The sequence below is a fragment of the Penicillium subrubescens genome, assembly GCF_028828155.1.
Source record: "Penicillium subrubescens strain IBT 31985 chromosome Unknown utg000012l_segment0_segment0, whole genome shotgun sequence".
Classification (NCBI taxonomy): Eukaryota; Fungi; Ascomycota; class Eurotiomycetes; order Eurotiales; family Aspergillaceae; genus Penicillium; species Penicillium subrubescens.
Genome location: NW_026643162.1, coordinates 641 through 23,800, shown reverse-complemented (window position 1 = coordinate 23,800; position 23,160 = coordinate 641). Strand labels below are relative to the sequence as shown.

At 46.8% G+C, this 23,160-nt stretch overlaps 6 protein-coding genes across 6 annotated transcripts; 3 read left to right on the top strand and 3 right to left on the bottom strand.

Moving 5' to 3' along the window:
* Nucleotides 1-734: 734 nt before the first annotated feature.
* Nucleotides 735-1,808, top strand: N7473_013116 (uncharacterized protein; the record flags this gene model as incomplete). Its single annotated transcript, XM_057159055.1, has 3 exons — nt 735-794; nt 839-1,017; nt 1,067-1,808. 3 exons carry the CDS (start codon nt 735-737, stop codon nt 1,806-1,808), a joined length of 981 nt encoding a protein of 326 aa, XP_057002243.1.
* Nucleotides 1,809-2,866: 1,058 nt separating this feature from the next.
* On the bottom strand, nt 2,867-4,669 carry N7473_013115 (uncharacterized protein; the record flags this gene model as incomplete). The annotated part of the gene is made up of 3 exons (XM_057159054.1): nt 4,363-4,669; nt 3,475-4,292; nt 2,867-3,416 (listed from the first exon to the last, which is right to left on the bottom strand). The coding sequence occupies exons 1-3, from the start codon at nt 4,549-4,551 to the stop codon at nt 2,867-2,869; spliced, it is 1,557 nt and encodes a 518-aa protein (XP_057002242.1). The 5' UTR covers nt 4,552-4,669.
* A 3,997-nt stretch (nt 4,670-8,666) lies between these two features.
* N7473_013114 (uncharacterized protein) lies at nt 8,667-10,136 on the bottom strand (the record flags this gene model as incomplete). Its single annotated transcript, XM_057159053.1, has 1 exon — nt 8,667-10,136. The coding sequence occupies one exon, from the start codon at nt 10,134-10,136 to the stop codon at nt 8,667-8,669; it is 1,470 nt and encodes a 489-aa protein (XP_057002241.1).
* Nucleotides 10,137-12,697: 2,561 nt separating this feature from the next.
* N7473_013113 (ankyrin repeat domain-containing protein) lies at nt 12,698-13,996 on the top strand (the record flags this gene model as incomplete). The annotated part of the gene is made up of 1 exon (XM_057159052.1): nt 12,698-13,996. The coding sequence occupies one exon, from the start codon at nt 12,698-12,700 to the stop codon at nt 13,994-13,996; it is 1,299 nt and encodes a 432-aa protein (XP_057002240.1).
* Nucleotides 13,997-14,740: 744 nt separating this feature from the next.
* N7473_013112 (uncharacterized protein) lies at nt 14,741-15,672 on the bottom strand (the record flags this gene model as incomplete). The annotated part of the gene is made up of 5 exons (XM_057159051.1): nt 14,741-14,824; nt 14,877-14,904; nt 15,275-15,431; nt 15,478-15,591; nt 15,642-15,672. The coding sequence occupies 5 exons, from the start codon at nt 15,670-15,672 to the stop codon at nt 14,741-14,743; spliced, it is 414 nt and encodes a 137-aa protein (XP_057002239.1).
* A 6,878-nt stretch (nt 15,673-22,550) lies between these two features.
* On the top strand, nt 22,551-22,785 carry N7473_013111 (uncharacterized protein; the record flags this gene model as incomplete). Its single annotated transcript, XM_057159050.1, has 2 exons — nt 22,551-22,619; nt 22,651-22,785. The coding sequence occupies 2 exons, from the start codon at nt 22,551-22,553 to the stop codon at nt 22,783-22,785; spliced, it is 204 nt and encodes a 67-aa protein (XP_057002238.1).
* Nucleotides 22,786-23,160: the final 375 nt, after the last annotated feature.

The following is a 23,160-nucleotide window of genomic DNA, read 5'->3' as shown; positions in this document are numbered from 1 at the left end:
TCAATCCTTCTAGAAATTCCAACCAAATGATTCTTGCATTTGGTGACCTCTAAGGGCAGCGGCTGTTGTTTTTGCGTACTCCTCTCGGATGGCTAAGTTTCATATTACGGTAGATAGTGTGACGATCGAACCCGATTCCTTCACTTCTAGAGATTCTATATCCCTCTGAATGATAGCTAGCTCGTCACCTCGAATCTAATTTGGCTTCTATGGATTTTTTTGAAGCTGATCTTGTTTGCAATAGATTTGATCAAAATGTATGGAAGTATCCAGTGATATTTGCGGCGATACACTCAGCATAGAATGGCGAGATACTAACTGCGTGATACTTTCCATAATATTAGGTAAATTATAGGCCACACCTGGAGTGGCCTTGGTTACTGCCCCCGGTGAAACCTTTTGTTCTCGGTTACTGCTGCCATGAAAGCAGCGTAGTTGAGATACCTGAAACGGCCGAAGGCTGGTGAAAACGAACCGGCCCAATCATCAAGCCGGAGGTACATTAGGGGATAGAATTCATTATGAGGATTTCGTGAGAGTATCGCGTCATCCTGAGATGTGAGCTTTCATTCGGGATCGGGGATCCCCGGTGGAAGCAGTTTCCCTAGAGACCCCTCCAAGTATAAAAGCCTGGCTTGATTCTCGCCAGGAGAGCCATCAGAGTATCATCCACGAAACGATTCCGCTTCCAATTAAGCTCACCAAGCACCAAGCCAACAAAGGACAAAGCCAAAATGCCTGTTACCACCCCCCCAGAAAGAATTATTGCTACAACGGCGTGGAGGAGCCCGTCTGTGAGCTACAAACAATAAACTTCAGTCGACTTCTGTCGCAAGAGCAAGTTGAGGTCGAGAAGCTTCTGCAATGTTGTAAAAATGCTGGATTCTTCTATCTTGACCTTGAGGGAAAACGGATATTGGACGACCATCAGGAACTGCTTACTCTCATGCATCGTTTCTTCGGCTCGCCCCTCGAGCAGAAAAACGAGATTCTTAGCGACCCGTCCGTGGAACATGGGTACGACCATCTACTGCCATCATCATACATATAGCTAACCGATTACAAGCTACGAGCCCGTTGGCAATCATGCCGGCGTAGTCAATGGTACAAAAGACGGCTACGAGATTCTTCAAGTGGCTCCCCGCGAGATCGAAAAGCGAAACCCCAAGCTCCACTCGATCCTCGATAACGAAAAGGACATCGCAACGCTCTATAACTTTATTGCCGACTCCAACTTCATTACAAAAACTATACTCTCCTGTCTCTCTACCGCCCTCGGTCGGGAAGGCATGGCCCGCTTCGAGACCACACACTCCAACGAGAAACCATCCAAGTCGGCCCTCGCCATGATGCGCTACCTACCCGGTGATCTGAAATCGAGCAAGAAAATCGGTCATCTGAAGCACACGGATATCGGATCACTCACCCTCCTCTTTTCGGAACAATGGGGCCTTCAAATCCTTCCCCCTCGCTCTGATACCTGGGAGTTTGTCGAGCCCAAGAAGGGCTACGCTGTGGTCAACGTTGGAGACTCATTACATTTTGCTTCCGATCAGGAGGAACTGTTCTCCTGTATTCACCGGGTCGTCCCAGTTGACAATAAATCAGATCGGTACAGTGTCGCCTTCTTCCTCCGCCCAGCCGATGACGCAGAATTTGTGGATCATCTGGGTCGACGGATAACGGCTGGGAAGTGGCACGAGGAGAAGTTCAACGTGTTTGAAGCTGAAGATGCAGAACAGAAGATGAATGCCATTCTGGTCGGGGGGATGAAAGATAGAAGTATGAAAAGGCAATCAGTGCTCTAGATGGGTCTGCTTCAAGACCCTGGAAAGCTTCTAAAGCAAGTATAGACCTCGGACTAATTCCCTGGTCCTACATATCGTTCTTCAATGTATTCTGCTCATCCTTGCTCTTTTTTCTGTAAGAGTCGGCTACGGTCGACAGCAAAGAGCAATTCCCATGGTTGTGAGCATTACCTAGCTGCCGGAGATGGCTAGCCCGCTATTAAGAATCTTACGATTCCCTGGGCTTCCCAACAATATGTAACTTAGCTTATATTTCTTTCCACTGGCATGGATCAGAACCTGCGAACTCAAAAGGATGCAGAGTCTTTTTCTGCGTTGAAACCTCATGCGTTCGAATAATGCGTCGAGACATGTACTCTCAGCTAGACGACATGGTTAGTGTCTTATATCCATTTGTCAGTGCTATATTAACAAGTCCAATCCGAGTAGCCAAATTCTCTGCAGAATTACTTGGACTTTGACAAAGATTCAGATTCTCTATTCAGTAGGACAAGAGAGGCTATGCAATGTAGCTACCGGTGTATATATATGAGTGACTGGCCAGTGAGGGGTGGATCGCCCGTTGAATGATCATACTCATGTGAGTATGGTAGACAACGTGTGGTAATTATAAAGGCGCTGGCTGAGACACACGGTGATTGGGTATTCTAGATCTATGATTGTGGGGATAATTTGTGCTACAAGTGAAACGCGCGGCCATTGGAAAAGGCATCAAAGTCTTTTTCGGTCAACAGAGTACGGAGACTATCGTAGTGGGATTTGAAGGTCTCTGCAGATTCTCATGACAGATTTAAGGGCAAGGATTTGGAAATTGATACTGTGCCTGGATTGGACTATAGCCAAGGGGCGTCGGAGTATCAATCTCTCTCGACGCGACGTATGGGGAGGACCGGACATTTATCTTACTACTCCTGATATAAACGTAATGCCATATTTGCACCTTACAACTTCAGTGCTCATTCTTTAGTGCTCATTAATACTGTGAGAAGGTGTTTTCCAAAACGGCGTAATATCGCGGGTACAATTGTGTGGTCGAACGGCTTCAGCACGCCCCGTGGTCAGGTTCCCCCCTCTAATTCCTCCTTCTCGTCCGCCGTCAATTCACTTTTGGCATGACGAATCCTCACGAATACCAAAACAATCAAAAGGCCAAGAATAGAAAGTCCTGTCTGGAAACCAAACACCGCCTTATAACTCTTCCACGTACCGAGATACTTCGTCTGGGTTTCAACAATGCCCGCAATCCCCAGCATAACCGCAATCCCCATATGCATAGTACAATAGATCAGCGCACCCGCCAGGCCCTGCTTGGCCTTCGGCATAGTAGTCGTGATGAATATATTCGCGAGATTGAAACTGATGTCGATGGCGATGGTACCGCAGATCATTGCGGGGAACACGTAGGCCCAGTAGTTTCCTCCGAGGGGGATGATCGCAAATAACAGTCCTGAACCGACGTATCCCAGACACGAGATAATCATCAGTACTGTACCGGATACTTTGTGGAGAATGAATCCTCCCGTCACTGAGAGGATGAGGCCGCCGACTGCCATCGGGACGGTCCAGGCGACGACCTGGAGAGGGGTGGCTCCCATAAAAGCTGACATGCTGCACGAAGTTGTCAGTGATCATCTGGCTCCACAAGCCATTGATGAGGCACACTTACTACAGGACTCCGTAGAGAAGGAAAATGCCCAGGCTTCCGTAAAGACAGAGCAACGCCAGTATCAAAGGTGTCATAAACTTGACTCGGAAAATGTCACCAGGAATCAAAGGGTTACGAATCACCCACGCCTCAAGATACGTCATGACGCCCAGCAAGGTGATGCCAATTGCGAAAAGTACCGGAACGTACGGAGTTCTCCAACCCCGCGGGGCGTACGAGCTATCCGCAATAGCGAAGACAAAGAGCGTCGCTCCTGAGATGGACAAGCAGAATCCAACCCAATCCATCCGTATCCCAAGCTCTCGCTTTTCGGCATAATCGCGCGGGATATACAAGAGCGACGGGACTGCCATGATCGCCGATAAAATTGCACCAATAAAGAAATACCATCTCCAACTGAAGTACTGGTCACAGATCCCAGAGACGAAGTATCCGGCGAAGAAGCCTAACACGGCACATGTGCCGTAAATACTAAACACCAGGTTCTTCCGCGGCCCTGGGCGGTATGTACTTCCTAGAATCATCATTCCAGATGGGAGCAGGGCTCCGAGAGCTAACCCTTGCAGGGCTCGACAGACCACCAAGCTCAACCATGTCCGAGACACGCCGCAGAGGATCGAAGAGATCATTAGCCAGATGACCCCGGCATTGTAGATGATATATCCACCGTACATGTCGATCAAGCGGCCGAATATGAGGAGCGTTGAGGTGACGGCGAGAGAGAGGGCGGTGGTAGGCCATATTGTCGAGGCTGCAGGTATGTCTAATTCTTTTATGAGAGTCGGGAGAAGAATGTTCGACCCTGATATGTAGAATTCCTGTCGAAGTGGTACATTAGATGGTTCGCCTTGATAGGCACGGGGTAATAGGCACGGGGTATCGTCTCACTGCGAGGATTTGGGACATCACAATCGAGAAACAAAAAGCTACCTCAGGCCAGAGCCCGGAGAAGGTGTGAGGCCGCTCTTTACCCAGTTGCTCCAGATCAGGCATACTTGCCGTTTTGTTTCTCTGATCTTCGGGTGTTGTCATATTGGAGTCAGTGGTTGAAATTGGCCCATTAGAACTTGACTGCATTGGATATTCAAAACCCGAGATATCAAAGCCAGCTTCAGCCTCGCCTTGTTATTGACTATGGGGTCACTCTCCCTCTTATACCGTGAGGCCCGGCGCACCGAGGCAACTTTGCTTGTTCAGCAGCCAAGACCAATCTACTCTGGGCTTTCTCGAACTGGTAATGGAAAGTTCAAGGTTCTCGCTAATCCTCCCAGATGGTAGGCTAGTCTGTCAATGTGGAAGTAATTACCTAACATGAGCCAAGCTGCCACCACAACCAGACCGGGTAGGGAGACTGCCGCCGATTGCTGTCGTTGCCAAGATGTTCGCCGGAGCACTTTCCGATAGGGAACTTGACCGCGGTGGTTGATGGGCCGCCCAAGGCCAAAGGTTTCAGGGGATGTATTACAAGCCCATAAGGAATTAACATTACGGCCCCAACGGTGATAGGCATGTTGTTGGAAGCTGGAAGTACGAAAAGGTTATTTTTTTTAGTAATTCCGTGGAAACTTCACGATCTCTGTAATTTTTCTGTAAACACATACTGTAACTCAACGAATGGCTCCAAGGGGGAAGGCGACTGTACTGAGCTTACCTTCTTGAGACAGCCTAGGCTTATTCTGCACAATCCAATGCCCGCAATCTATATGGATGATCCAGAGTCGCACTCATGGTTCATTTATTGTTCTGTCAATGTTGTGTCTCAGACACCTACCCTTCTCGGCATCGATTACAGTGGCTCAGGTGTCAAACCGTACTTCAGGCCTTTGGAAAACTGAACCATTCCACTCCCACCCCAGCACCGGGATCGACTATGCAGATCTGGACTTTTTAGTTAGAACGACTTACGGGGTATCCGGAACTTGAGCGAAGATGCTATGGACAGATCATTACGCAAGAATATAAATCAGCGTACCCCTGTAATCTATTTAGGGATTTCTCCCTCCATTGATCATCTGGCCAGCTACTACGCATCGTAGTTCGTGGACTACGCATCCAACCCCTGGTTGGCATTTCGCATGCTCCAAATCTGGCTATACTGATAGCGTTATCCGTCTATATTGGATCCAGCATGTTTTTGACCCCCACACCAAGCCACTGGCTGGGAATAAGCGGCGTCTTCTCATCAGCGATGGATTCGGTACCCACGAGTCTCTTGAGATTATAGAATTCTGTCTTCTAAATAATATCATTCTCTGTCGATTGCCATCTCATACGTCGCACAAACTTCAGCCCTGCGATGTTGGCGTTTTCTCATCGCTGAAAACAGCGTACCAGGAACAGGCCGAATCATTGGAGCGGTGCGGGGCTAACACTATTGGGAAACAGCATTTTACGTATCTGTACAGCCGTGCTCGCTGTCAGGCATTCGCCACTCGGAATATTCTCTCGGGATGGTCCAAAACTGGACTTCGGCCCTACAATCCCGAGAGAGCCCTGAAAGATATTCAAAAAAAGTCTCGCCAACGCTGAACAGTTAGAGGCTAGTGATACTCCCCCGAATATCGGCAATGACCTTCCTGACACACCAGTCAGTTCCCGCGAACTAGCTTTGCTACGTAGCAAAGTGGAACAGGATGCACATCAACTGGACGCTAGCTGTAGGTTTCGACTTCAAAGATGCTAAATGCAACAGAAAGAGCGTTTGCGGAGCGTTCAATGCTTCTGCAGCAAAATCAAGACTTGTTTCAGCAGAATAACGAGAAGAAAAATCGCCAGCGTACTAAATCAACGGTGGTCGAGAAGGCTAAGATCGTGACATTTGAGGATATTGCAGTGGCATAAGGAAAGCGTGAAAAAAAGAAGCCGCTCGAGAGGCAAAGAGGAGGAAGAAATCAGCTTCAACGAGTGAAACGAGTCATACTCTGCCTCATGCAGAGGAACAGACTCCAGGAACCTTTGAGGGCTATGGATGATTATTGCTCCATTCTCCAATTTTTGATTGAGTTCGACAATTATTTTTCTTCTGATAGAGTTAGGGTCAAAATTACATTCAGCTCCACGCTAAATATCAAAATCGACGAATTGGCTTACTCCATGAATTTAGATTTGATTACGAACTTCACAAACTAGCCTACTACATCCTCAAAGGGTGGTTATCACTGTATTATCAAGAGACAAAGAGAGGTGAATCATGGCATATAGTACAAATCCAAGGGGTCTTGAGACCAATTCTCAATGTACAGGCTAGGTTAGGCCATCATCTCATTCGGCAGGAAAAGAGCCTCAGAAATTCCGCAGTAGCTCCCTGCGGCTACTGATGATTGATTGATGATTGATTATTGTGGAAGCTTTTTGACTTATGCTTACAGTATCTCCCGGCATCGCCTCACGGGTGAGAAGATTGAGTGGCTCTTTCAAATCCTAACCACATCATCGCCTTCAGAACATGGTTGACCTATATTTCAGATCATGTGTCTGGTTTGTACGGATAAATTCAAAACGGACGATAGTTGTGATCGTATGCTTGATTATTTGTCCAATATTAATCAGGGATGGTGCATCGTTGTCTCAACCCTGAATCCATTACAAAGAAACCTAAATCCCTGACACAATCATATGGTTGCATATATGATAAGCAACACCAAAAGTCTCATTATGATTCCACAAATGGGTCCTAAAGTGGGTGCATGCAGGGAATTTCTATGGGGTTCCACCACATCGACCGCACCATCCACCGAAACGACTCTTCGCAGTTATATTTGGAGGCGGAAAAGAGGCCGTGGACGGGTGCGAGTAAATTGGCCAGCAGCATCGTACTTTTGTTTGCGGCTTAATCTGAGAAGACTATTTTTGGAGATACAAAGCAGCCGAGCTCAAAAATAAGTGCGGGTCGGGTATTTATACTCAGCAACACCCCTGAGCTTTCCCTCCAGTGAACCCCTTCTCCCTTCATCGCACGGCAAAATGGCAATCTCAGATAACGACGTGAAGAAATTCGAATCGATCGGAGTCGTATCACAAGGATCGACTTGCAACGACGTCTCCATGACAACCCCTGAAAATCAGCGAGAGGATCCCAATCACATGTTGACTGTCTTTGAATATCGGCGGAAAACGGCGATCTGTATAGAAGAGACAGCAGTGGAAAAGCGTGATAAAATGCTCAAACCGAATGCAATTTCTTCGTTGTCGACCTTAGTCGAAAGCACTGGATCCCGCACCCTTGCTATCGACTGGAACAACCTTGACGTGGGAACAGATCTGAACGTTCTTCCGGCACTGCCACGTTCAGTGGAGACGCTTGAAATCTTGTCGATGCCTGAGATGTTCACAAGCAATATAGAATGCCGGGAGGGCAACAGTCTGAACTCATTTTGTCATAAACTGTCTAATGGTACTCTCCAAAAAGTCATTTTGACATGTTGTGGGTTTAGAGCAAGTGAATTGGCAGCTTTAAAGGAACAGCTTCCAGCTTTGAAAGTTAGAGTCCACGATGGACGTGTTATTGATCCTTGACGTGGGCTGGGCCATGGGCTGGGGTGTGCGAAAGCCCTCCATGTTAATATCTATGTTGTATTTGAGTTTACTCTTTTGATTTGTACGCTAGGGAATTCTAGTAAATGCGGAATTTCGAAAGAAATATTCAACCACAAATAAGCAACCACAAATGAGCATCCATCTAGAATGAATAATAGAACAGCTCAATAAGGGCAATAGAGTTGGAATGACGCCATTTAACGGACTGAAGTACAGGATGTTCCACAATATCAGAAGCAACGAGGGCCTTGTCATCCACACAGCTTGCATGGTAACCTGCTCCACCTCAGGGTAAAACAACCTCTCGAAGAAGGATTATTCTCCCATTGGTGGTGAGGACCTCGGCATCAGGCAGGCAGGCTGGCAGAGACCACAAGCTCGCTCTGTGGTCCCTCGTCGTTCTGCTGGCTGAAATATTACCAGTTGACTCGTGGGCATTACCATACTCTGCACAAGTGGCCCCATCACAACTTCGGATCTCGGATGCCAGCACCCAGATATCGAGAAAGATGGAAAAGTGGGAAACGCACAGATGGAACTTCTCAAATAATGCACGGCTTTTCAGACGGACAAAACAAATCTAGAGACATGAAACTGCTGGGCAAGCAACTACAATTTCCTTCGCAGTAAGGGTGAAAGTGAGCTTGCTCGATCCACTAGATCTCCCTGACTAGCTGAGATCTGATACTTTTGCCGCTATCGTCACCGGTCAATAACATAACCACGTGTTTTCCTTGCCCAAGTTCTTTCGCGATCCTCATTGTCGTTTCCACAGCGTGGCTGCAGTCAAGGCCTGGCCGAATACCTTCATACCTTTCCAAAAGCCGGAACCCTGCCCGAGCAACCGCATCGGTTGCAAGGACGCTTTCCATGCGGCCAATCGTCTTCCAGTGGGCAATTTCAGGGCCCACAGTTGAAATGTTCATGTCTGCCGAGATGGAATGGGAGTCAAGAATTTGACCATTGTGATCTTGTAGCACTAGTGTACGCGCCCCCTGGAGAACTCCAGGTGAACCTGCGCTTAACACTGCAGTATCAGCACCCTCAACGCCGACTAGGCGAACCAAAGGATCAGTCACAAATGGGCCAAAGAGCCCGACTGCTCCCGATCCACTGCCAACAGCGGCAACAAGTGCATCTGGTCGGCAACCGATGGCTTCATCCATCTGGACCATCACTTCCTTGCCAAGTAACGCTTGGAAAATCCGGTTCAAATCTGGCAGGGGTGCTGGCCCGATTGGACCACCAGGAAGATAATATGCGGTGTCATGGTTGCTGGCTAAATAACGAATTGCTTCATTGACTGCAGCTCGTAGTGTTCCATTGCCGCTTGGTGGACTCGCCGTAAGCACTCTGGCGCCTAGCATTACCATCGCATGGATACCATCTACCTGAGCCAGAGCATCCGCCGCACCTATGGTGATCACACATTCAAGCTCGAGTTGTTTGCACATTTTCGCTGTAAAGATTCCATGTTTCGCTGACGCGCAGTCGGTGACAATCTTCCTGCGGCCAAGTCGGCGGGCTAATAAAAGCTGCCCGACTATATTGCGGGTCTTATGGGTGCCGTATTCATTCTCATCGTCTCGCTTCAACCAGATTGTCGCCACAGAGCCATATTCGTCCGTTCCAGAGGCTAGACCAGTCAAGTTATAGGCTGGTAACAGCGGGGTAGGTTGCGCACGTTGGTACGCCTGATACTCGGTCCAGAAAGAAGGGTCTGAACAGGCGGCTTCAATTGCGAGTTCGAGCTCGTGAAGAAATCCCATCAGAGGTTCTGGTACGAATCGCCCACCAAATTGGCCGTAGCCCCCAGGTTTGGACTTCGCTGACTTCAGTGGCCCTCCCACCCGCACCATCGAAGGGCGCAGCATATCCTGTCCCGGGTTTTGGTTGGTGGGACATGTCGAGATGAAATCAGATTGATTGCCCTTTGACTTGGGCCTCCTGACGCCTTGAACATTCTCCAGCCCGGGCTTGTGTTCCCCACCTATGGCTAAAACGGAAGGCGATTCTCGTTGCTCAAAATACTGCGTGCGAGTTTCAGACGATTCGCTTCTGGCGGCAATCCTGCCTATGGGAGACAGGCGGCTGGCGGTATGCACTATGTTGCGAATCCGATTCATGTCGATTGATGGCACACCAGTCGCAAAGAGAGTACTTTCAATATTGGAAAACATAGTTGGTCTTGGTTTCTCCGATGGAAGCGGTTTAATCCTCATGAACGTAAAACTCACAGCTTGCTGAATGGGTGCCGCGAAAATTTAAATTCCGGGCGGAGAGAGCTGGCTTATAATGTTTTATACGCCACAGAATGGGCCACCTCATCAGCTTCTTCTCGGTGACGATAGAATGGGATTATTGCAGCACGGAGCAGATCCTTACCGGCAACAGTCTTCCCACGATGAAGGCGTATGAGGACCACGTGCGTATTTAGCGACGTTGTCGGTTTGACGGATGCACAATTTGGCCCGTGTACTCCAATTTATCAAAGACAGGCTTACTATGATTGACTACAAAAGACGGATCACGAACCTGCCTCTACCCTCAAGTCTTTGTCTTGCATCAGATTAACTCAACAATCGATGTATGATTGTGTAGTACGGAGATCAGGGGCGTAAAGCATCTGAGTCATGTAACCTTTACATGCGGCTACGAACAGTCTTCCGTTAGGGCCCGTCCTGTTCCGACCCTGTCCATTAGATAGTGCTAGGCTTTGTCCTCTGAAAGGATCTCTGCAAGAACTATCTCATCTCAACCAATCACCTCTTCTGAGAGGACGTCATATATTGTATTCATTCCGCAACCCATGATGTCCTCATCCCGTTCCTTCATCTGCTCTCTAACCTGTCATTAATCCAGCATGAACGCATTCCCATCTTGTAATGGAATATAGGGAATGCTTATCTATACCTTCTAGTTCAAAAAGATACTCTGCCCGGAGTTTGCGCGTTTCCTGACGCTAAAATCTCCGCTGAAGTTCATCCGCAGTTAGAATCTGACGTCGGAGCATGCCCTCCAGTAGAGATTTGTGCTTCAAGACGAGCTTTGAGCTGCAGTCGACGGATCTAAAGCGCCTCTAACGGCGTCCGCATGGGCTCCCATATTGGTACCATGTCCTGGCATTAAGCTGGAGCGAGTGTCCTGTTCTGCACATGGGGTTAGAACGTCGACCTGCAAAACAAATGACCACCGGGGCGTAGACCTTGAACCATTCGATTGGATGGGAGGTCCGATACTGGATAGCCTCGCAGATGTATCAGAGAAGCACGAAGCCGTGATGAACCTTCCTTCCATCTTGCACTTTTTGCTACTCTCAGGCCATTAAGCCTCTGGCAGCCAAACTTTGTATCCGAAGCATGCAGCCTATTCCGGTTTTAAAGGACAGTTTGTCTTAGTGCAATACAGACTGTCACACAAAACATTATCGGACAAGCTTGACTCACGACCGGTCTGGTCCGAAGATAATTAGCGAAATACATCCCTCAGCCTGACTGGAGGCGGCCAGGGATCCCGGGAGGCATCAACTTTTATTCCAAAGAACGCATTTATCAATTCCTAATTTTCGACTGCCCCTGCTTCCAATACCAGGGATATGGAATTTGCTGCCAAGTTATCCGGTCATAATTCTTTGGTTTAGAGCTATAGGAATGAGTGGAATCAGCCCATCATCCATGATACTCGGTTTAGACCAATTTTCGCTGGTATCGAAAGTGTATAACTCTTCGGAAATATACAATATATTGATTGACAGACCTTGAAAGTTGGCTTCTCGATCTGTTTTGGTCACCTCAATTTCCGTAAGTTTTTGTGATCTACAAATCTTCCAGATTTAGCACAAAATCTTTATCACGTGTCGAGAGATTTTATTATACGTACGATATGAAGTACAATTGATAGGTCACCTATACGCGTAAATGTATCAACCGCTGACACGCTTATTTGGCCTCCAATCGGCCCGATGGTTGACCCCACGTTAACATACCGTGACGTTTCCATTGACGAACGACGTCAGTCGTCAGTTTTCGAGCTTAGAGGACGCTAAAAATAACGTCTAACTTTAGTACCATCCGTGTCGGGGGAACTTGGATCTCCCCAGACTTTCATCTTGCCATTTGCTCTTACAATGGTCAAAATTGTTATCACAATGAGTCTATTAAGGCGGGCTGCGACGACGGCGAAACTTGACCCCTCGATACCCCCGGGAAAATGAATGTGTCACTCATGCCCTATAGGCACCTTATGCTCTATTCTACTCCATTTCGGAATGAAGTAACCACATAGTAATCAAATCAATAATAAAATGTACCAATAGTATACGAAAGTCTCGAGACATTCGGGACTATTATTTTCCCGCGGGTACTTTTGGAAATACTCCTGAGGTACTCCCCTTAACGACTGGTAACTATCCTCTACCCTCACCATTCAATTCCTTCAAGTCATCTGACATGTGTTTTATTAACCTGATCTATCTATTTCCAATGGAAACACCGGACATAGGCGCGCCCTCCCTCAGCCGCCGTGAAGGACCAAGAACTACCTAGAACAAAAACCATGATCCATAAGCATGCAATGGCCACTCTAAGAAGGTTTGGGATACTGTGCCAAATTTGGGTTTTCTGCGTGTAGCTAGCTTACTTAAGGGAAAATTGCGCCGATCGACGTCTTCCTCTAATAGATTGCCACAATGGAAATTTTCCCGCCGGAAATATGGCTGCTTGTTGCCGAAGATCTAGATCGAACGGCTTCCCTGAATCTAAGCAAATCTTGCTTGTACTTATCTGGTCTGGTGGCACCGAGGGTTCTCGGGTATCGGTTCTTTCGCAGCCTCGAACATGACGGGGAATGCGCTGCTATTGATTTTGTGAAGGCCCACAATTCTATCGATTTCACTGTTTCCGACGCACATAAAAATACAGTCTTCCACTTGATAGCGGAAAGAGGCTATAGTGATATTCTTTGCTTATTGCTCACCAATCCTCGGGTCAAAACACTTCTCAACGCCCGAGGACTTTCTGGTAATACGCCATTGATCTTGGCTGCCCAACACAACCACTACCAGGTGCTGTCTGCACTGCTCCACGCTGGCGCAAACGTGAATGCACAAAATGGAATCGGCCAAACGGCATTCTATTGGGCCATCCAGAACGATAATTATTCTGCCGTAGTTGCTCTTCTAGACATGAACGCCGACCGCACAATTCACGGAGGTCTGTCAGCATTATGGGCTACTGCCAAGAATCGTAGCTTATCACTCTCTGAGCTGTTGCTCTGCAGAGGAGAGAGTCCGAATACCCGGGATGCCTCTCAAGATTCCCTGTTATATTGGGCAATCAAGCGTAATTATGAGGCGTTTGTTCAGCTGTTACTTACTCGAGGTGCTGATCCCAACCAGACCGACAGGCTCAGGCGCGGTCCTCTGACGTGGGCAACCTTGAGGGGTAACGTGAAAATCACTGAAAAACTCCTTTGTCACGGTGCAAATCCCGCGATAGTGGATCGGTGTGGCCGAACCCCTCTCGCCTGGGCTGTAAGGATGGGTAACGTAGAAATGGTGCAGATGCTGCTGCACCGTGGTGCTGAGTTGGAGACCGTCGACCACTTTGGATGGACACCTCTTGCCTGGGCTACGTCGCAGGACGATGTAGAAATGACTCGCCTGCTACTGGCTCGAGGGGCTTCCGCCCAACATGTTGAAGACAAGGTTCAGGATCCTCTTATGTGGGCGGTAGCGAACAAGAACATGACTCTAGCTCGAATGCTTCTCGCCAAAGGTGCCGACCCTATGCGACTTGATGGATACAAGTGGTCTCCCATGATGGAGGCGGTTCAGAACCAAGATACTGCTATGGTTCGTTTACTGCTGACAACAAGCTTCCATGCTGTCGACGTGCAATCGGAAAATATGTATGGGGATTCGGCATTATCGTTAGCTCGTGATATATCGTCATCGAGTATGATGGAACTCCTACAAAGCCAGAGGTGAGGGGAGCCTTAGCTCACCTCGACGACCAAGCCGTACACAGCAAGGCAAACGCGGTAGCTCCTGATAGCAAAATGATTGTCCTCTGGAAGCTAAATTCTTGATTTTTATCACCATTATCCAAGAGAATACCAAAATATTATAACGGGAACAACGATACATTCTCCGAGATATGAGTCTGTTTTCCATATGCCATATATACCAACATAGGCCAATTCCTCCTAATTACTTGGATAGTGCGTAATCTTCCAAGGTAGACACGATAGATCTTCAATTCTCAGTCACAAAGCTTCTCATCGAGCCCACCGAAGACAATACAAGGAACATCTCGTAAATTAGTACAGTACACAATTGCGCACTTAAATTGGGCAAGTTTGCCTTGCTCTGTAGAATTGAAGATGGCTATGGAGAATCAGTAATTGAAATCAGTCTAATAACTGAGATATTGTTTGGCCATTAGGTGCCTCCATAGTAACCTAAGGATAGCTATAGTATCGTCAACCCCCCCACTCATTAATTTACATCAAATTTCTCTGCATAATGCCACCTCGCTGAAGAGCAGTAGGATGATTCAGCTCTCAAATTTTCGGCAGCCGAGAATACATGAGACGGACATAGCCGCCCACAACTTGCCATTACCTGTGGCATTCTCGGCTCAGGATCCATGAAACTTTTGTTGATATGAGATCCATGAGAAACTCGCCTAAGCGGTCACCGCGCAGATTTCCGATGGGAGGTGCTTTGCGCTCATCTTGTGAGTGGTGTATCCCGATTGTACCCAGTGTATTGATCAGTACTACTATCGGTCGCCTCACTGGTACATTCCTCGGTCTGTCATCAGATATTAGCAGGACTCGATTATAGAAGTGGCTAAAGCACGTACACTTGCGAGGCACAGCGGCTCAGAATTCCTAACAACGACACCATAGCCAGGTATAGAGGTACCGCCCATGGGCTACTACAATGGCTGACAGCAATCAGGGCAGCTCCGAAAACAGCCAGACTGTATCCCTCGCGAAGATTGATATTGCTTTTGAGCGTGGAGTGGGGCCCCATGACACCAAATAGAAAGAGAAGGGCTCGGGTGTAGACAAAGCCATGCAATGGCATGACTGCGTCATGATAGTCCATAGGGTCTTGGGTGACGTAGGCCAGGGCCATCATCCCCACTCGCAGAAATGATCCAGCTTGGTATGTTGGCCCTGGAGGGCAAATTGAATCATAACAAGAAATCAGGTCATTTGCATCACTTCGTAATTACAGAAGGTCGGGGACACTTACGTGTATGCCAAGCATGTCCGTTGGGGGAGCTCACGAACCAGCATTAGAGAGGTAAAGGAATGTGTCCAACAGGCAGCGACCGCCGCGAGAGAGCATTGCCAGCCCCCGTAGTATAGGGCGACTTCAACAAGCCCAGAAGCGATATGTGCAGGTAGGGCTATCGTACGTCAGTATATATCTTGACCGGCATATCTCTCACGTACCTCTATGTGGTGGACGATAGGTTCGGCCTCGGTTTAAGCAGTGGTAGGAGGCAAAGATTCCGTACAGACTCAAAATGACAACATCAGAGTCATTTGTGTGTACCCTTGCATAGTCTAGGACTGTTAAGTCCCTGGGCTGGCTAGACAGAAAGATTTGGACTCACCACTGAGGTGACGGGAAGAAGTGTGATTCATTTCAATGGAGAGTCTCTTGTTTGCGAAGATCAGAAATAAATGATGCATCCACTCTGCGGGTGGTTGCGGAAATTTATATTCGGATGGAGCCTCTTGAGGTGCCTGCCGAGTTCCACTTGATGCTAGAGCAACATAAATCAGGTATACTCGAACCTTATTCACTTTGACGGGAAGGTCCGTGCGAGATGATTAGACTATTGTAGGTACCAATGATTCAGCCTTTGGTCTTTGGTTCTGTATGAGCCAATTCTTCAATTATGCACCTGGAGGGGTCTTGATTCGATGGACGATGAACTGCAGGGCCGATTTCAGGGACATGGTCAGGTGCAGTATAGGAGACCCTTCATAATTGCAGGCGAAAGAACCAAGTCCATCTCATGATCGTAGAGGTGAATCAATTGCTGTCAGTGTATCAGCTAAATTGACAGGAGATTTTCTGATAATCCTTTCAATATATCGCTTTCTTCGTCAAATTGTCTTATAAGTGTCATATACGAGAGCTCGCAAATCTTGGCTTGTGATTTTCCCTTTTGCAACTCCCCCACAGAGCTGGAGCAGCCCAACTTCAACTTTAAAAGCCCTAAGAGATAAAGATCAACCTAATGGAGGTGTGAGCAGAGTTGGGTATCTTTGATTGCGATAGAACTACATTATGTATAATGCAGCGCCAGATCATTCCGCTTAAATCTACATTTAATATGGAATGCTTTTGGCAAGACAATGCAGCATTGCCCTCAGCTTATAATCTTTTCATAATACTAAGGGCGTACAGCAAACGAGAAGTACTATCAAAAAGTAGGTAGAATTTAGCTTACTATAACATTCATAAGCACTAGCATCTTAGGACATATTTTGTGAGGGTTAGGATTAGGAGTGTGACATTGATTTTCGATTTAAAAATACTACGAGAGCTGATATGTTCTTAAAATAGTTGGCAACGTGACATGGTCGTTTAAATGGCGGTGTATATAAATATAGTAAATATAGTTGGCCAATTTTCATTAAATAGCCCTCCTACTTAGCAAGCACCAGAGGCATCGCTTAAATCCTTCAACCCCTCAGGCCTGCAACGTAATCTTTACACAAAATGATTCCTGATGTCTGGCTTTGGCAACTTAAATTATTGCTGCGGCGGCTCTCACGAGGTATCGCTGTGTCAGATTCGTCGCAATATAGCACAAAATGTGTATGTACAAAGAACGCTTGCGCATTATCAGCAGTTGCTGATCCCTTCAAGTCGACAGTTTTGGGTTCAATGGAAGAACGTATACACTTGATGGAGACGATTCGATATACTCAAAGGCGCCAGCAATACGCCGAAGGTACCGCCCAGATCGAATTGTTCTATCACTTATATCATTTAGTGCAAGATTTCTGCTTTCTACTACAGCTAGCCTACCATGTCGATCAATTCATACGTACAGTAGTATGTCGTGGTGGAGAATCGGCACATTCGTGTAATACTAGGTTGCTGGAGTTGATGCTGTGTTCATTAGAGAAACATGACGGTCAACCTTTTCTCGAGCTCCGAGATGGTCTTCGAGGATTCCAAGCCTGGCGTGATGACGTGACAAACAGTCCCGCAATGTGGGAAAACACCTTGACTCAGTCCATTCTTCGTCATCTAGGATGGGCCATACACCAGAGTATGCAAAACTTGAAGTCTGCACTTTTGGTCTCAGCCCTTGCGGAGCCTGTTGACTTTGTAACGCTCGAGAGGGAGACAGGAAGGCCATGTTGATTACTTAGTATTGAGTGAAGACTTGCGCGCGCCAACCAATCCGGCTCTAATACATCATGGGTGCGTTGTTATCGATGGAAGATCGGATGATGATTAGAGTAGAGAATAGATTTCAATGCAAGTAAAGCTCACAACCACAGGAGCACCGCAAGAAGTGGACCGAGAAGTAACATGTTGGACACTAATGTTGTGTTGAGGTGATAGTTCATTACGGTCAGGGGTCAAAGCCAAATGCCCGCCCTAACGCATCTCTTAGTAGGTGTCTCAAACCATCACAGTGGATAGGTCTGTTGAGAGACATCGGAATGGTGTCTGAGCATGTGTAGGCTTAGAGAACGCTCTCGAATGGTCGGTCCATCTTAGGTCTTCAATTTGGCGCTAATACATAAATATACAATCAATGACTGCCCACTCTCTCAGCTTCCGTTCCCCTCGTCCTTTCTATTGCCAAACCGGCCGAGTCAGATACATCAACCAGAAGCTTTCCGACCGAGAAGTGGAACCATGTGTGTTGTTAGACGGATCGAAAACCACCAGGTTCAAATCAACCCGTTAGAGAATAGCATCTCACCAGGGAGAGACCTTCCGATACCAAAGCCGCCATTAATGCCAACAGCTATTGCGAAGCCACCCACAAAGGAAAACCCTAGATCAACCGATATTCATCACGTGAATGGTTCGAGTACGGTACCATTAGGCAATGTTTGGTCCTATATTCCCGACTGGGTTTTTGAAAGTTGGAGGTTCTCATCTACTTCTAGAGTACGCAGCCCAAAGTTTCCACTCTGGGAGAATCTTTAATAATGAAGACAGCACTGCATGAAGTCGGCTATGTCGGATACCTCCTCAATGCGCGAGTGGCGAGGTCCTAGCTTGATGGATCCCTCTACCGATATCTGGAACATCTTGAGATACATCCGAGAAGAACTCCGAAGGCCGTGGTTGCAATTGGTGGACCTTTATATTACGGGATTTTGCCCCGAACGTTTCCAGGAGGAACCTGTGTGGACACAGGCTATAGCCTTAAATGCAAACGTCAGTTCTAGCTTACCAGGTCATGGGTGGCTTGGAGCAATTCGGGCGGAAATCCTCTATCGATCCAGCATTTTTGGTACATGTTCTATCCAAATAATGTTCTGTGCTCACATCCTCCAACCGGAGAGCTTGCTCCCGGCCAAGTCAGATAGGGGGCGTCCTTTCCATGGATCGCTAGGCGAATCCTGACGGAAGTGCGACCGCAAAGCATCTGTCTGTTGGCGGACACAGCTTGGCATCGTCAAGACCGAAATTATTTGCACTATTGCCAGATCGACTTTATGTACCTACTCAAGATTGCTGTTTATGATGCCAGCTTTCTACTAATGTAGTTAGAATCTCATGTTTTTGCACAATGCGGTCTCCTCTCATTTTTTCTCAATGCTGGGTCCTGGCTAAGCCTCTTGAACGGACGGCAAACAGGCTGTTTTGCGCACAATCTCCAATGCTACGAGGAACCATCAATGGACACTCCCCTCATCCTCAAGTATCCTTGTTGAGTTTGCAGGGACTCCTACAGAGATTTCAGTCTGGAATGGTATAGGGCTCATCAAGTTCTCCTGCTCATCAGCTAGCTTTGGCATGAAGAATAGGCTGTCAAATGTTTGAGGGCCAGTTGAGAGGTCCTGCAGCAGCTCATCAGCCTCTTCGAGTTTTAACAGAAGCTATTTCTTTTAAAGAAAAGAACTTCGATCTGCCACCGAAGTTGATCGTCTACGTTTGAACTGATGCTGAAGCGACGTCAACTCCAAATGACCTTCAAACTCATTTTCTTGGTACGAGTCATCATTGCGGAAGGCTGACGGGCCTAGGTCAGGGAGGAAGATACTGTCAGATAGTGGATCATGTGATGATTCCATTGGTGTCGGTAGGACCCAGGAATTAACCCTACGAGGTCTTCTTCCATCGATATCCTTGACGGTATCTCTACGGAAGTGAGCTCTGTGGAGGTAAATTCTGCTGGTGCTGTCTGCTAAACTATGGCATAGGAAATGATAATTTGGTCACAATAGGCGAACTTGATTGAGAATCTTTGCTTTAGGTCATGGTCTCGGACACTTCAATAATCTATGTATGATGCCGATCAATCTAAATATAGTGCGACAATAACATCGGGTAAATCTGCTATAGTTGAGTGCTCAGTGCTATGCTCTATAATAGTCCCGGCTAATGATACCGTAGGGTATGGCATAAATATAATTCCTGCCAAAATCGTCAGCAAAGCTCTAGCGCCAAATAATGCTTTATTACAAAATATTATTATTATATAAAATTCCTAGGGTTTGATTGAAATAATATGCAAAATCGCCTTTTTGCCAATAATAAAACCTACTATATATGAGAAACCAGTCAAACATTTATGCCTTGCACCCTTTAATCTAAAACTTTGACTGTAACCATATACGGCACTCGGATCACATCGAATCTACACGCTGTGCATAGATTCAGGTGTGTGCGAGAAGCGATCGTGCACATCGGGTAGGATAAGGTCATGCGATCTGACCATAGACCAAGGATTATGGAAGAGAGACTATATCCGAGAAAGGGGAGCAGTATTCATTATACAGTACAGAAATGTCGAACAGTGATGGGTCAAAATGCCATGGCTAGGTGGGCCTGGAGACTCTAGTCAGGAATTTTACGCTGTCAAAGCTCGTTCACTTAGTGTGTGGGAAACGGGCAGCATGTATAACATGCGGTACAATGTAAAGGAGTAGAGGAGAAGTCGAAGAATACCCGAAATAATGGATAGGCAATACGAGAGTGTTGAAATTCTTATTGCTTGTTATTCGATGCAATTGTTGAGGATCAACATACAGACTTATGAGCGCCGCCTTGTCTGTGGGCATATAAGACCACTGAAATGACATGAACATTTACTCAAACCATAAGAAGTGATTCGCTCTACCGATTGAGCTACTTATAGCCTTTGGGTGTATCTCAGACTTAACACTGCTATACAATCTATCCCAATTAGAGTCATCTCCACCTAGAACCAATACCTTTCTGATCATGACCAATTCGTGCACGCTCCGACCAACCTCAAAAGGACTGGTTGTTTCGTGTCTTCTCCCGCCTACGGGGCTGGACGGTATAGGGATTACAGCCATTGAAGACCCCCGAGAGGGGCTTTTGGTACTACAGGATCAGGGCAGTACCTTCTTTGGGTCCCTAAGAATCCGTACTGCCTAATATGAATAACATGATTTCGATCGCCTTATCAACCGTAAACGGAACATATATGTTGTACCGTGCAAAATCCTTAGAAGAACAAATTTTTGTATCTACAAATTCCTTTAACATGTTTGATCCCCGCCTTGCCTCTTATATCATCCATGCGCTAGCCCTTGTCGTTTGGACTTACACTCCAGCAGCGAAAATGCTTCACTCAAGGCCACGCATATAACTCTCTCGATGGCTTTGTTTCTTCTGATCTGAAACCTCCATTCAATGGATGATTGGCGGCTGCCTCAAAATAGGGTCTGCTGTAGCGGACGGGGCACGTCTTCCGATTGCAAAATCATATTGAAATCGCATGTCACGGGGCCGCGAAAGCTAGAATTGCGACACTGTGGTAATGTATATCCATCCATTGAGAAAAGGCATGATGTATCGTATTTGGCAGAGCTTATGCCTCGTTGTCGATGTTTGCTTTTGTCTATAGCTTTGCGAAGACCGCTGGAAGGTGATGTCGCATCATTTTTGAATAATATTCTTCTGGGCCGCCTCCAAAAATCATGTCTTCAGATTTTTGGCTTTTGATTGACAGATTGTCGGAATTAAGTCGTTTGTTTGTTGGCGAGAGGAGGTCACGAATCCGATCGACAAGCTAATTGGGATGGAAGAAAATATAACGTTCAACCCACTTCAACTTAGGCGAAGAAGAGGGCAATTTGCGAGCGGGGAGTGACTGCAGCCCAACCAGGATTAAATAGTCTAGTTCTACTCATGGTGTTGATACCAGTGAATCGTCTTGGTACTATTCATTCTTGAGTGGGTCAACATACTGTTCGCACAATCTACTACATTTTCTGCAGCGCTTCTCAATTATATGCATTTAATTGTACTGTATTCACCGATTACACTCTGGCCAGCCATATTCAGTTCGGCCTTAAGTAAAAGTCCTTCATAAGCCACACTATCCGGTGAATTGACGCACGATTTTTGTTATGAGATGTTATCGATTTTTTGATCCGAGATCCCATGGGTCAAATAATGTAGCCGAGAACGTATAGCATGAGCTGTTCATCGAATCCCATTTAAGCCGCTATTTGAAGTGAAGAGCACGTCAAAGTCTAAAGCACGCATTAATGTAAGCACAGACAATATGAATTCAGATTTGCCCTCCTGTGGATAACGAGTTGATTTGGGTGTAGGTAGGATGTGCATACGCAAATTCTTGTCCTGATGTTGACGAGATGATCACGATATTTCGAAAGAGAGCAAAAATGTTTTCTAGCTCAGTGCTCTGTCTTAAGGCCAATAATAAAAAGAGGGGTCGGAATAGACCGGGGATGGGGAGGGAGACATTTGGTGTACAGAACGCCATTTCAAGTACACTTATCGTACGCGTTAAACATGAGAATAGAGAACGTCGCCTCCATAGTCGCTATCTGCTGCTCCACCTAAGATCCTGCTCTGAACGCGCGGCGTCACGGCACAAAATTGTTTTTGCCTTGTCCATCTCAGGATCCCAAGCGGCCATAATGAGACTAAATTAGGGACGCATGGTTATCCATTTCCATAGTGGAGAGGCAGTCTTTTTAGAAGGACCGAAGTTATTTACTGTCTACACAGAATGGCAAATTCCTCAAGCAAACGTTTTCACCAGAATTGGCAAGGGATGTTAGCCTAAGTAGTACAGATGCTCTAGTTTTGGCCTCCATTCTTCTGAAATATTAAAAGGGAGAGCTATTCCGTTTCAGTGATTGTCTGCTTCAGGGATCAAGGATTTTATATAGGAATATGGGCGTGAGTCGTCGTCATACAGCAAACAGCAACATTAAACCTGACTATGACGCTATCATGGTCCTCGCAGAAAGTGCCATCGAGGACTTCTCTGGTGAGGTGAACAGAGGGGGTGGAAGAGGTACTCGCGAAGATGTCGGTTAAGGTCTGCGAAGCAGTCGAAGCGGCAATCAAAAAAACGTCGAATGCAGGACCCAGCGCCGTGAGTACGAGAAAAGAAGCCAATCCGATAGCCCCCGGTTCCCCGTCAATGCTGGCAGCACCCTCAAGAATACTTCGACGAACGACTGCGCCAAAGACAGCCAGAGGAGCGGGCACCAGCCCCCGAACGAATTTTGCCAGCAGCAAGAGACCAGTATACTTATTGAAAAAGTCCCCATGGCGGCTATATATGAAAGAACTACAGAGCTATCGCTTCAGTATATTACTAGCAATCATTCTAGTCTATCTCATGGCTTCCAGTGGGCTTCATACTTTTCTGCGCTGGGCTGGGCGAAATTTCTTCGGTTGCCTCTCGAAACATTATGCAGTGGAGATATTGAGAAGTTCATCGCGAGAACGTATTAGTTAATTGGGTCTCTTAAAAATCAGGGAAAACTTGTTCCCTGCCGGCCTGATTGCCTCAAAACCAGTGGCAAATGCGAAAAATCTCCAAGATTGTGTCGTATTTTCTATTTAGTATTTGCGGTAAGCAGCTGGTGTACAAATCGAAAACTTTTAATATTTCAGAATTTATCTACTTA